We start from the raw sequence: 13,632 nt of genomic DNA on the forward strand, positions 1-13,632 counted from the left end.
CCTGGGTTTTAACTAAGCTTTGTATTTATTTGAAGATGGCACTGATGAATGCACCTATATTCTAAATACAGTATGTGATCATGTCATTGGTAATGTTTTCACAATCATTCTTTATTGAACCATAATACAATGTTAGTGAAATAAGCCACATTTACAGTAACTGTATTTGTGGTCAGTATACTTGGATACACCATTCCAAATATTTCACAATGGAGTCCAAGAGATTTATATTTACATTGTCTTCAATGTAGGGCATTGACAGGCTATCTCCGATGATGTGTTGCACAAATGTCCATGATGTCTTTATTTTCCAACAAGGAACTCCAGCTCAAGTTTGACCAAAGGGACAATGGATTGAATTCCTTCCAGTCCAAAAGGTCCCATTTTGAATGCTGCACTCAGACTTCAAAGTTGACTACCACCAGCGATAGTGGGCGTAGGCTCTGTTGGATTCGGCCATCTTGTGCAGTTCGTGTTTCCGTTTGACCACGTTGCCCTCCTTGGAGAAGGCGGCCAGCAGTTCCTGGGATAGTTTTTCGTACATTAGTGTGCGTCTGTGCTTGTTGTCCCGGCACTCTGTGATCATCCACTTCATGGCCAGGAAGCGCCGCCTGTTGTCTGTCAGAGGTATGGGCACCTGCAGAGTGGAGGGACAATACAGGATGTCATTACACATACTGTATAAGACTAAAGATAAATTACATTTGTCATGTCTATCGTGGAGAATAAAGAGTTGATGTATACTTTTCTACAAACTATCACCCCAAGGTTGTGCTCATTAGGCACCCAAGAAAAGAGAAACAGGGAGGGACTACCTGAACGCTTGTTTTCGTTACGTTGCAGAACGTTTTGCTACGTTGTGAAATAATGAGTAAGACTCTGGTGACTAGAAATGGTGAGAGTACTGACCTGATAGAACTTGCCCCCTTTCTGAATGCTAGCCAGGCCAATGACAGGCTTGCAGTTCTCCAGAGCCTGGTGGAAGATGGCGTATGGATTACACTCGATCTCTGCCTTCTTTCCCTCGGGGGCTTTGTGGTACTTCTCCACCTGTTTTCTCTTCATGTTCTCCAATGTCTGAGAAGAGAAGGATGGGCATTAGTGTATATTTACATTACTTGGCAAACTATATCAAACAGTCCCATGGAATCCCACTTATACCTGTGTGATGATACCTTTGGCAATAATCTTGTCACCATCTTTCATCATCATGTTGACAAACTTGCTGTGAAGAGAAAGAATAGTGATGAGCTGTAATTCACACTGCATTGACAGGGTAAACATACAACCACATGACCGAGCTACATGTATTTCAGTGTTTGTTGGCTTATGCATTAATGTGTGTTGGGGTTAGGTACCTCAACACAGGGTCGTTGAAAACAGAGCTGGTGACAGAGTTAGTGGCTGCCTTTATGGGCCTGACAGATTTCAGCTCCTTCTCCTCTTTCTGCTCAGGTGTGAGCTCAGTCTCTGGGATGTGGTACACCTCTTTCCGAGGCTCAGGCTCCAGGTAGTAAGGGTTGTACCTGCTCCATCTCACCAGGAGTACCCTAGAGAAGCATGAGCAACATAAGGTTATGACACTTCATGTTTAATAGTCAAATACAATGCAATGGTTATAGCATATCATGGACAATATCTATACATGATCATTTAATCATCTAATGTTGCTTGCAGAAACATATGGGATAACTAGTGTTTCTTAGCTCTGGTACTGTCACCTCGCGCCCCGGATCAGAGCTACAGTGTTTGTGCTTGTTAAAATCTACATTAACAAATCGTGGCCAGCCACACTCACACTGATTCACAAACTTTTTCTTACAGCATTGGTGATTTTGTATTTTGCTACAATGAATACAGTGGGTGGCATGTCTCTAAATAAATTCAAAAAAGTTGAATTTAAATGTCACTGACTGTAGGTAACCGAATTAGCTAACGTAGTTGTAATAAACTTGTTCAATGATAAGTGTCATACTAGTGCAGTATCACAGTGTTAAGATACACATCCATAGCGTTGTTAATCAGCAAAATTATAATTACCTTGGTGTCCAAGGTTTTAGTAAACCTGTGATGGAGGCAGCCATCTTGGAAAGTGTAGTGCGAAGACCCCTGGGTAAGCTCCCTGGTAGATGCCATAAAGCAAAACTCATTTCTATGACTTATTTTCCAAAATAAAGCATTATTCAGCTAAACGTTAGAATTTCTAAATTTTACACCAAACAATAAATTAATATTTTTCTAGGTTTTATTGACATCGCAGACTGCGTGATTCTCGCGCATAGTTGCACACATTGGTGATGTCATCACGCGATGTTTCCAATGCTATGGCGTACCAGGAAGGGGAGACGCTAGAATCCTGGCTCAGTGAGTGAATTAACCTATGTATCCAGTCAATTCATTTATATTATTAGTATATTGCATTGCATTGCATTGAATTGAATGAATGGAGTGAATGTATGAATGAAGTAATGAAGAGTGCGATCTGTTGAATTGTCTGCAATCCTCACATTAAGCATCTCCAATCCAAAATTAAATCTAGAATCGGCTTCCTATTTCGCAACAAAGCATCCTTCACTCATGCTGCCAAACATACCCTCGTAAAACTGACCATCCTACCGATCCTCGACTTCGGTGATGTCATCTATAAAATAGCCTCCAACACTCTACTCAACAAACTGGATGCAGTCTATCACAGTGCCATCCGTTGTGTCACCAAAGCCCTATACACTACCCACCATTGCGACCAGTACTCCTCGCAATGGTGGGTACCCACCCTCGCTTCATTCTCGTCGCCAAACCCACTGGCTACAGGTCATCTACAAGTCTCTGCTAGGTAAAGCCCCGCCTTATCTCAGCTCACTGGTCACTATAGCAGCACCCGCTCCAGCAGGTATATCTCACTGGTCACCCCCAAAGCCAATCCCTCCTTTGGTCGTCTTTCCTTCCAGTTCTCTGCTGCCAATGACTGGAACGAACTGCAAAAATCTCTGAAGCTGGAGACTCATATCTTCCTCACTAGCTTTAAGCACCAGCTGTCAGAGCAGCTCACAGATCACTGTACCTGTACATAGCCCATCTGTAAACAGCCCATCTATCTACCTACCTCATCCCCATACTGTATTTATTTATCTTGCTCCTTTGCACCCCAGTATCTCTACTTACATTCATCTTCTGCACATCTACCATTCCAGTGTTTAATTGCTATACTGTAATTACTTCACCACCATGGCCTATTTATTGCCTTAACTTACCTCATTTGCACTCGCTGTGTATAGACTTTTTGTTTTCTTTTGTTCTACTGTATTATTGACTGTATGTTTTGTTTATTCCATGTGTAACTCTGTGTTGTTGTATGTGTCGAATTGCTATGCTTTATATTGGCCAGGTTGCAGTTGCAAATGAGAACTTGTTCTCAACTAGCCTACCTGGTTAAATAAAGGTGAAATATTATTATTTTAAATCCTCCAGGGCTACTGCCTTCGAGGCATCCCCGTTATAAGATCTGTGTTAGCGTTGTCGTTCTAAGCAGCCATTTCAGGAAAGCTGTGCACTGAATCAGGATCAGTTGTGGGAGGTGGACATTCAAGCATAAACCCAGGGGAACCTCAGCTGAGCTCCCTTTTGATTTCGAGAGTTAAGACTGCTAAGTTGAGGATTGTGATTTTGGTATCAAGCGCCTATCTTGTGTTGGTTGACAGATATAATTGATAGCCTTTCGAGGAACTGGGGGCTAACGTTATAGTGGTGGCACAGATAAAACATCTTTGGTGGTGGCTTCACTGCATGTATGCGCGCTGTGGTATTGATGCTAGGAGCCAGTGCAATGTGGAGGATGACAGAGGATGGATGACAGTCGAATTCTTTACTGTCAGTGTCCGGTTGCTCACATGTGTTGTCCTTTCAACAAGTCTGTCAACTCTCAACTGTAAAGGCATGTGTTAAACATATTTTATTTTTATTTGGTCTCACTATAGATAAAGCCACCCATCCAACAAACAGACAGGAGGATTGGGAGTACATCATCGGTTTCTGTGACCAGATCAATAAGGAATTGGAAGGGTATGTTACTTCCTGATTCACCTGATACCATCATGTGTAAATTCAGTATGTTTTAGCTATATTTGATCCATTGCTATAGTATGTATAGGAAATGTGCCAATTTAAACCAATCTCTTTGTGCAGTCCCCAGATAGCTGTCAGGTTGCTGGTTCACAAAATCCAATCGCCGCAAGAATGGGAGGCGCTTCAGGCTTTAACAGTAAGTATTGTTTGTTTGTACTATTTCATTTCATCCAATATTCGGTTCTAGTCCTGAGGCATAGCTGTATGTACTCATATGGTGTATACAGTCTTGTCTCAGGGCTACCTATGTGTCCATGTGTTTGACAAAATGTCAATGTGTAATTCTCCCAGGTATTAGAGGCATGTATGAAGAACTGCGGGAGAAGGTTTCATAATGAAATCGGGAAATATCGGTTTCTGAACGAGCTGATCAAAGTTGTTTCTCCCAAGGTGAGTGGACTTGGTATCCTGAATGCGTTATTCTATTCTTCTTCTATTTTCCTTGTGTTCTGTGTGTGAATACAAAGATCTGGTACACTTCTATCTAGTACATGGGAGACAGAGTACCAGAGAAGGTAAAGACAAAGATCATTGAGATGCTGTACAGCTGGACAGTGGCTTTCCCCAACGAGACCAAAATCAACGAAGCATACCAGACACTAAGGAGACAGGGTAAGACCTGGTTTCCACTAGTTACCATAGCCACTATGGCTGGGAATTGCCAGGGACCTCACAATACTTAGCTGCCGATACGATATGTATTGCAATTCTCACGATTCAAAATGTATTGCGATTCAATACTGTGATTTTATTGCGATTCGATGTTTCAAACATTGCTCACCATATGTTTGCTGCAGCGGGACAAGAAAGCCATGAGAAAACAAGTTTTGATCAGTCATGGAAATAAAATAGCTTATAACAAATTGGCTCCCTATTTAAAAAGAAGATGGAGAACAAGCTATGAAGGGAAAATAGTGGAGTTTTGGTTTTAGATACAGTAAACTAGCGCAAAAATAATCTTATCTGTGAACTAAATCATACACACCTTCCGCTCCCAGGTCTTATAACTATGGACCCTGAGCTCCCAGTGGACAAGACTCTGATTCCCTCACCCCCCACACGTCCCAAGAATCCTGTGTTTGACAATGAGGACATGGGCAAGGTGAGACACTGGGTTCAGACTGAGTGTATCCACAGTACTGGTGTTTAACCCTGGTCCTAGAGAACTACTGTATATGTGGTGTGCAGTCTTTTGTTTCAGCCTAGCACTAAACAACAACAAATCACTAAAACCTTGATTTGCTAAAACAGGGGTTATCAGGCTGAAACAAAAGCCTGCATTCCCTCTAGCTCTCTAAGACCAGCATTGCTGACCACTGATGTATAGATAGAGTCAAACCAGCAGATGTCAGTGTCACCATGGTGATTTGACAGAGACATGCCTTCATGTGTGTTTAGCTACTAGCAGAGCTTCTGAGGAGCAAAAACCCAGAGGACCTGCAGGAAGCCAACAGGCTCATCAAGAACATGGTGAAGGAGGTGAGAGACAACGATATGCCCTTTAAGTGCTTATAAAGGCGGTTGTAAGGAGCCGTAAGCTGTTGTGAATGCTCATTATGACTACCACCTGTGTGTTTATGGTCATAATGGGTTCATAACTGTTCTAACTAGCTTTGAGTGGTAATAAATGCTAATAGAGTATTTTATAAGCCCTGAATGCTGATTGGTTGAAAGCTATGGTATATGAGACCGTATACCACAGGTATGACGAAACATTTATTTTTACTGTTCTAATAGATGTTTGTAACCTGTTTATAATATCAATAGGTCACCTCGGGGGGTTGTGGTATATGGCCATTATACCACGGCTAAGGGCTGTATCCAGGCACTCCGCGTTGCATTGTGCATAAGAACAGCCCTTAGCAGTGGTATATTGGCCATATACCACACCCCCTTGTGCCTTATTGCTTTAATAATTCATCATGGGATAATAAATACACTATAGAATACATTATACACAGATGGAGCTTAGAAAATGTGATCATAGCCGATCATGCGTCCATGTTAGTAGTTCTCTATAACACTTGTATTGTTCTGTTTCCCAGGACGGCTGAATGCATTTACAATATAACTGTTACGCATGCATATAAGGCTCTTAGAGCAATGTATAACAATGTTATAACAAGTCTTGAACATCTTATTAACCCTCATTCTGCCAGGACGATGTCAGGGTTCAGAAAGTGACCAAACGCATCCACACCCTGGAAGAGGTGGGCATCAACGTCAAGTTGCTGAGTGAGATGCTGTCCCACTACGACAAGGACAGGTCCTCCCAGTCAGACAGAGAGATCATCAAGGTGTGTGTTCCGTTCAGACTCCACACACATCACACTTAGCCTTAGTTCAAACACCGCTCTATCGCCGCACCGAACTAAAAAATGTAACTTTCTCTTTGGGAGAGCAGGGATAGAGTGCCTTGTGAAGCCATAGTGCGCCTCGTCTGACTTTTGACAATAGTTGGTCAGCCTCTGCCGCTCTTTCGGCGCGGTGCGGGTGAGGCACGCCTCTGTTTCATGCAGTTCTGCCAGAGCAGTTCTTCCACTGTCAGGAAAAATGGTAATGCATATTAATATATGTTAATTGCGGGCAAATAAAGGTTGCTTGGCTACCACACCCACAATGGAAGCACAGTCATGGCTTATACGCAGGTGGAGGACTTCTGAGAAGTGGCTTTTATGCCTGAATTCAACCCAAAAGCAACGAGTAAGTCTGCAGTGTTGAGAGAGCGGTTGTATGAAACCAATTGGTACGTCAAGCAGAGTTCTCAGCCATGCCAGCCCGCTCTTCATGTCTATTCAGTTCTACTCACCAAAAGTTTGGCGTCTGAACTGCTCCTTACTTAGATACGTATCCTCTTTGCTCGCTGTGAAGCATTAAGGCCCTTATGTATCACCTCAGGCTATAGCCAGTCCTTAACTCAGTTTTACAGTTAGTCCCAATTTGTTCCCTACCACTTCCCCTGGGCCCTAACCTTTCGATGTTTGCAGATCTGAAGGGTCTGGATAGGTATAAGCAGTTTAGTGGTGGAGCTTCTATCATATTGCTAACTCCTTACCTATCGGCAAACACCAAAGTGGTAGGGCCAATGGGATGGGGTAGGGCCAAGGGAAAGGGGTAGGGCCAAGGGAAAGGGGTAGGGCCAAGGGAAAGGGGTAGGGCCAAGGGAAAGGGGTAGGGCCAAGGGAAAGGGGTAGGGAGTGAATTAGGAATGGCTGCTAGAATGATACGAGCATAGTAGACTTTGATGTTATGTGAAATGAATTAGAATTGTAAACTGTGTCAGTGGCTGATTGAAGTATGTCGTCGTACATTTCCTGTAATACCAGGAACTATACGACCGCTGCGACAAGTTGAGACGCGCTGCTTTCAAAATGGCCACAGAGACTGAAGATAACGACACAAGTTTAGGTGAGGAAATAAAATTATTTGAATGTTTTTCAACCTCTTAGATTGTTATTTGTTGTTCCATCTCTTGACCTCTGACCTTTGCCCTCCAGGTGACATCCTGCAGGCCAGCGATGACCTCTCACGGGTCATCAACTCCTACAAGAAGATTGTCAAGGGACAGACGGTGAATGGAGACATCGAGGATCCTAGATCTGCAGCTGGTGAAGGTGAGTGATGGCACGTAGTGTATATACACACACACACACTTTCAGATCTTTTCATATCACTTTCAGAGCAAACTGTTTCCTTTCTACCATTTTGTTTCTCTCTCTTTCTACCTCCTTCGATTTCAATTCCTCTCTCTGCTTCCTTCTACCTCTCTCCACCGCTCCTTCTTTCCCTCTCTATTCTACAGAGACCACAGGGAACAGTGACAACACAGAGACCTTGATTGACCTGGCTGGCATTGACGTTCCAAACTCCACCTCTCCTCCGCCTGCCCCTCTCCCGTTGGTCTCCGATCCCACTCCAGCCAATCACCTGGGGTTCCCAATCCCTGTCTTGCCTCCTCCTCCAAAAAGGTTGGCCGGGTTGCATGCCAGTCAGAACAACAGCCCCAGCCACCCAGCCACCGACAAGGCCCTCAACTCGCTCTCTCTCCTTGATGATGAGCTGCTATCCTTAGGTACCTCACTGACCTTGCATTTTATGGAAGTTATGTGTAAATGTATTCTTGTTAAATATAGGCCATATTTCCTTTTTGATTTGTATTCAAAATGTATTCATGAGGACTGTGTTCACCAATGTTCAGACAATGCCCCATGGTACTTAATTTCATTATGCCAGCAGCATCCCACCCTGCATCCCACTGCTGGCTTGCCTCTGAAGCTAAGCAGATCCTTGGATGGGAGACCAGATGCTGCTGGAAGAGATGTTAGAGGGCCAATAGGGGGTACTCTTCCCTCTGGTCTAAGGGGATCACAATGCCCCAGGGCAGTGAAGGGAACATTGCCCTGTATAGGGTGCAGTACTTCGGATGGGACGTTAAACGGGTCTCCTGACTCTCTGTGGTCACTAAAGATCCCATGGCACTTATTGTAAGAGTAGGGGTGTTTACCCAAGTGTCCTGGCTAAATTCCCAATCTAGTCCTCATACCATCATGGCCACCTAATCATCCCCAGCTTCCAATTGGCTCATTCGTCCCCGCTCCTCCCCCCTGTAACTATTTTCCAGGTCTTTGCTGTAAAAGAGAATATGTTCTCAGTCAATTTACCTGGTAAAAGAAGGGTCAATACTAATGACCCTTGTGTATTTTTTCAGGCCTGAATGATCCAGTTCCTTCTCTGAACAGCCAATCAAAACCAAAGCTGAATGAAATAGCGACTCCGTGGACCTCCTTACAGGTAGTTCTTCCTGATGATGACCACAATGGTCAGAGCATTAAAAAGCATGACCTTTTTTCTACTGTAATTTCCTGTGTTGTTACCAGTGAGGAGTTTTAAACAACTCTTGTGATACATTCGGTAGATTTGTAAGTGTTTCTTCCTTTCTATCCATCTCCAGGCTCCTGACCCTGGACTGGACTTGTTTGGCGCTATAGCAGGGCCATGCCCAGTATTTCCCCCAGTCCAGCCAGCACCAGCCCCCGCCACGGCCCCCGCCACCCACAGCCTCCAGGACCTCCAAGACCTGGCCATGCTGGACTTTGGAGAGCCAAAGAGGTGCTCAACTAACCTTACTCCCTCCACTTCACTTTAAATATTGTAGATCAATTTAAGGTATTATATTACCCACATTGAATTAGATCAGGTGCTTCAGCGCATGGCTAAAGTGAAGCAACACTTCTGAGGTAATCCGAAGGCTCAGGGTTGTCATTAATAGTGCATCACATCATTACATTACTAGATGGTACTCAACATTATCCTGAATATGGTACAAATCAACATGCTCTTGATTGCACACTTGCTTGTTTGATTTAGTTATGTTTCCAGAGAGAGCTCATGTTGTTTTTCTGTCATTTCCAGTTTGCGTGTTGGTGGCGGATTCGGGATGGCAGCCTCTATGGGGGCCGTAGTACCACCCTCCTTGGGGGCCATGGCACCCCAGGTCCCCTTCTCCTCGACCTCCCTCCTCCCTGGCCCCATGCCTGGCTCCCCTGCGATGTCCCACACCAAAGCCCAGACGCTGAGCTCTGCCCCGGGCAGCCCCCTGTTCAGCTCCCTCTCCCCCTTCCACCACTCCTCCTTCCAGGGGGGCAGCCCAGCCAGGGGACTAGGACCGGAGGCCTCCCTGGGCAACGTGCACGTCCCGCTGGAGGCCATCAGACCCAGTGAGTACTGGAGATGAGGGAGGGAGAGAGAGAGAGAGGGGAGTGTGCAAAGGGAAATGCTATATATCCTCCTGTGAAATTGAACGTCGTTCGTCTTTTTTAACCATTTGATGTCCACAGTACACTGTCTGGATAACATTGATATAGCCTCTCATTGCCTCTGTCCTGTCCCCTCCAGGTAAAGGGCTCCCTGTAACGGCCTATGATAAGGACGGGGTGCGTGTGCTGTTGAACTTTGCCTCAGACTGTCCCCCTTGCAGACCAGACGTGCTGGTGTTAGTGGTGTCCATGCTGAACACTGCACCACTGCCCGTTCAGAACGTGGTCCTTCAGGCCGCCGTTCCCAAGGTAACACACAGGCGCAATATACACATGGTACACACACACACACACACACACACACACACACACACACACACACACACACTTTGTGTACACTTGCCGTGTCTAGATGCCATAGGGGTCTACAGCCATGTCTCAGGGCTGTGTACACATGCAGTCATATAATACTTACACGTGTCCACTCCTGTATACTTACTCACTCAAACTCACTGCACCTGTACATAGCCCATCTGTAAACAGCCCACCTCATCCCCATACTGTATTTATTTATCTTGCTCCTTTGCACCCCAGTATCTCTACTTGCACATTCTTCTTCTGCACATCTACCATTCCAGTGTTTAATTGCTATATTGTAATTACTTCGCCACCATGGCCTATTTATTGCCTTAACTTACCTCATTTGCACTCACTGTATATAGACTTTTTGTTTTCTTTTGTTCTACTGTATTATTGACTGTATGTTTTGTTTATTCCATGTGTAACTCTGTGTTGTTGTATGTGTCGAATTGCTATGCTTTATCTTGGCCAGGTCGCAGTTGCAAATGAGAACTTGTTCTCAACTAGCCTACCTGGTTAAATAAAGGTGAAATAAAGAAATAAAAAAACATGGTATCATTTCATCCAAACAAAAGGTGATGGGGTCCTCACTCAAAAATATGTTGCATAAAGCTTCATTTTTGTATTTATTTGTATTATTTTCTCTGCATCAGGGATCGCGTACACAGGCTTTGCAGCCATCTTCAGTGTGTAACTTTCACACACTCCTTAACCCCTCCTCTCCTTGTCCTCCAGTCCATGAAGGTGAAGCTGCAGCCTCCGTCAGGAACAGAGCTACCTCCCTTTAACCCCATCCTTCCCCCGGCCTCCATCACACAGGTCATGCTGCTGGCCAATCCCCTGAAGGTAAGAGCAGGGCCACGAGTATTTCCTGGTAAGGTCACATGGTCAGGGAAAAGTCATATGATCTTCCTAGGGCCCAGAGGTTTTCCGATTCAGGTCACGTGGTTAGGGAGCAGCCCACTTCTCTAATACACAGGCCAGAGTCACTGTAGGACTAGAGCTCTATCTTTCATCTTTCCATGTTCCTTGCAACCGATCTCCTCATCTTTTCAACCGTATTGGAGGTTCAAGGTCCCTCCTCTCTGACTTTCTTATCCAATGCGGTTTGGGGAGACGGAGAGAGAGGATTTGAGGAATTACGGAAAGATTCATTGAGAGAGAGCCTAGGTCTTTTTGGACCTGATGGGCTTCCATCCTCTTTGTAGTCTTTGTGAAACCACTTGCTGACCCTTTTTCAACGTTTGCCTCTTGCAGGAGAAGGTGCGGCTGCGCTACAAGCTGGCGTTCACTCTCGGAAACAGGCAGTGCTCAGAGGTGGGCGAGGTGGACCAGTTCCCCCCGCCAGACAGATGGGGTCACCTATAGCCACCCCCATACACCACAGAGCCGAACCAGGACGGGCCAAACCAACACTCCATGATGAGGGTGTTAACCACACATACCCCAGAGAGAGAGAGATATGAGCCAAGGAGAGGATAGGGTGGGAGAACTGTGTTGCAATGTTACAGTACCAACATAGTGCTACCTACCAACCAACCATTCTGTTTATTTTAGATTGTTTTGATATTTACCGTTTTTGTAATTGCCCAGTTGCTTTTGAGGCAATTGTAACTTTGTAAGCATAATATAGCATACATGGCATACACTGAAGTTTAAGCCAGTTTTACAATAGCTTCCAGAGCTTGTATTGAATATTATTCCAAGACTGCATCTCAACTGAAGGGATACAAGTGCTTTTTCCATGGTTCAGATATTGATACAATGATGCACCAAGTGTCACTCTTGATTTGTTATTAAGTATGTTCATTAACTGAGAACATCTACAAGGTATTTTAGCAGGCCAGCCAGTTGTCCCTTATACAGCACTGCAGGACATTTCCTAACAAACGTAGTCCCGCCCACAAGACTAGCTGGCAAAGGAAATATAACTAACACTACATCCATTATTATGACGAGACACATACATACAGTGTATATACTGTGTGTGTGTGTGTGTGTGTGTGTGTGTGTGTATATATATATATGTGTATGTCAATGTTTATACCACAGCATTGTTGAATGCTTGTTTCTAATGGCTAGAAAGGCATTCTAGAAAGGACATTATTATTCAGAGCTTATAACCAGGAAAAAATGGTTGATTAATCCTATAACTGGAATAGAATTTTGTGAAATCCGGGAATCTTATCCGGAGGACTTGCTAGCTAGCATGTTAGCTCAGAGTAGCTCATACTTAAAACTTGAGTCAAGATACAGAAAGTTCTGTTGATTAGATGTGGGTGCTAGCTGGCTGTTGACAAAGGCCTCGAACGTGATTCCATGAGGTGTTTCAATATTTCTTCAGTGCATATCCAGTGATCATGTTTATTAGACATAATTGTGGCAATTATTATTATGACATTGTTTTAAAGTGATGAATATTGTATTTCTCAATGATATTAGTTATTTAATGGGTTTGCTGGACCATCTTCAGGTCTTACCACAGACTAATATACAGCTACTATTTTGATGACTGGGTTTCCTAGCAACACTGTAATCAATATTGTGGTTACTCCTGGCATGCTTCTGTAAGTTGTGATCATAAATGCATACCGTAGCTGGTTTTTATTCTTTGGTTTAATGTATGGGTTCTTCTTATGCTCCCTCTGATGCTTGCCATCTGGTTTAACGATGGTGTTTGAGCTTTCAAAGTGGTCTGTCAACCCGAGTTAAGATATCCATTAGTCCTGACTTTTAGGATGTGTATTATTTTCTCCATTTTCAGTATTGAAATTGTATTTTTTAATTTATTTCAGTTGTAGTATTTCAGTGCATCACTGAATTGACCAAGCTTAACACTGGCTGAAAGTATCATCTGACACAAGTTGGAACTAACATGGAAGAAGGTGAAACCAAGAAGTCAAAATCATTTCCAGTAATATTAGGCCCACAATTGGGCAATGATTTCATACTTCATCGATGGTGAAAGGTTGAGTCGCTAACCTTCACCCTAACATTCGAAAGGAATGGACGGATATGAGAATATGGTGGAAACGCCTTACCCATGCTTGCACTAATACATTGCTTTTAAATCCACACTTCAGGGAGGTTAGGGAATTGGAGAACAGCCAGTTAGCCCCCTTCCTCCCCATGTCCTCTCTCTGGTTGTCCCTGACTTGTAGCATTGTGAGGCACAATAGCTCTGTACATAGGTGTACTTATCGTCTGTAGTCATGAGATGTGTAGAGGTCAATGTGATGTGTAAATGTCTTGAAAGATGTTTTACGATTGTACATACTGTATTATGTGCCATTTGTTTGCTGCATGAGGAATTAAAGGATTTTTGATCTGGTGTAATTTAGCTGATTGTACTCTTTTGTCTTTGTTGTTCTAACAAGTTGTTAGAGCATTGCTT

The 13,632-nt window shown here is 43.9% G+C and overlaps 2 protein-coding genes across 3 annotated transcripts; one reads left to right on the top strand and one right to left on the bottom strand.

The window, feature by feature from the left end:
- Positions 1–6: 6 nt before the first annotated feature.
- On the bottom strand, positions 7–2,138 carry LOC115171717 (28S ribosomal protein S7, mitochondrial). 2 transcript variants are annotated; one of them, XM_029728781.1, is made up of 5 exons: positions 2,041–2,138; positions 1,359–1,550; positions 1,162–1,225; positions 924–1,077; positions 7–637 (listed from the first exon to the last, which is right to left on the bottom strand). In XM_029728781.1, exons 1-5 carry the CDS (start codon positions 2,082–2,084, stop codon positions 399–401), a joined length of 693 nt encoding a protein of 230 aa, XP_029584641.1. In that variant the 5' UTR covers positions 2,085–2,138; the 3' UTR covers positions 7–398. The 2 variants fall into 2 exon arrangements, with proteins under 2 accessions (XP_029584641.1, XP_029584642.1); XM_029728782.1 differs by having other exon boundaries at positions 12–637; positions 910–1,077; positions 2,041–2,137.
- A 39-nt stretch (positions 2,139–2,177) lies between these two features.
- Positions 2,178–13,578, top strand: LOC115171714 (ADP-ribosylation factor-binding protein GGA3). The gene is made up of 17 exons (XM_029728777.1): positions 2,178–2,364; positions 3,975–4,059; positions 4,183–4,258; positions 4,414–4,512; positions 4,611–4,734; positions 5,121–5,224; positions 5,521–5,601; positions 6,282–6,419; positions 7,449–7,530; positions 7,620–7,736; positions 7,925–8,194; positions 8,831–8,913; positions 9,074–9,231; positions 9,535–9,839; positions 10,018–10,187; positions 10,974–11,084; positions 11,496–13,578. Exons 1-17 carry the CDS (start codon positions 2,298–2,300, stop codon positions 11,604–11,606), a joined length of 2,181 nt encoding a protein of 726 aa, XP_029584637.1. The 5' UTR covers positions 2,178–2,297; the 3' UTR covers positions 11,607–13,578.
- The last annotated feature ends 54 nt before the right edge of the window (positions 13,579–13,632 follow it).

This window comes from Salmo trutta, chromosome 32 (genome assembly GCF_901001165.1).
Source record: "Salmo trutta chromosome 32, fSalTru1.1, whole genome shotgun sequence".
NCBI classification, from domain to species: domain Eukaryota; kingdom Metazoa; phylum Chordata; class Actinopteri; order Salmoniformes; family Salmonidae; genus Salmo; species Salmo trutta.

Coding starts and splice junctions, on each gene's coding strand:
- LOC115171717 (XM_029728781.1), bottom strand. CDS start 2,084: ATGGCTGCCTCCATCACAGGTTTACTAAAACCTTGGACACCAAG. Junction 1,551..2,040: donor CTAAAACCTTGGACACCAAG/GTAATTATAATT, acceptor ATGCTTCTCTAG/GGTACTCCTGGTGAGATGGA. Junction 1,226..1,358: donor TTCAACGACCCTGTGTTGAG/GTACCTAACCCC, acceptor TTCTCTTCACAG/CAAGTTTGTCAACATGATGA.
- LOC115171714 (XM_029728777.1), top strand. CDS start 2,298: ATGTCATCACGCGATGTTTCCAATGCTATGGCGTACCAGGAAGGGGAG. Junction 6,420..7,448: donor CAGACAGAGAGATCATCAAG/GTGTGTGTTCCG, acceptor CTGTAATACCAG/GAACTATACGACCGCTGCGA. Junction 7,531..7,619: donor AGATAACGACACAAGTTTAG/GTGAGGAAATAA, acceptor TTTGCCCTCCAG/GTGACATCCTGCAGGCCAGC.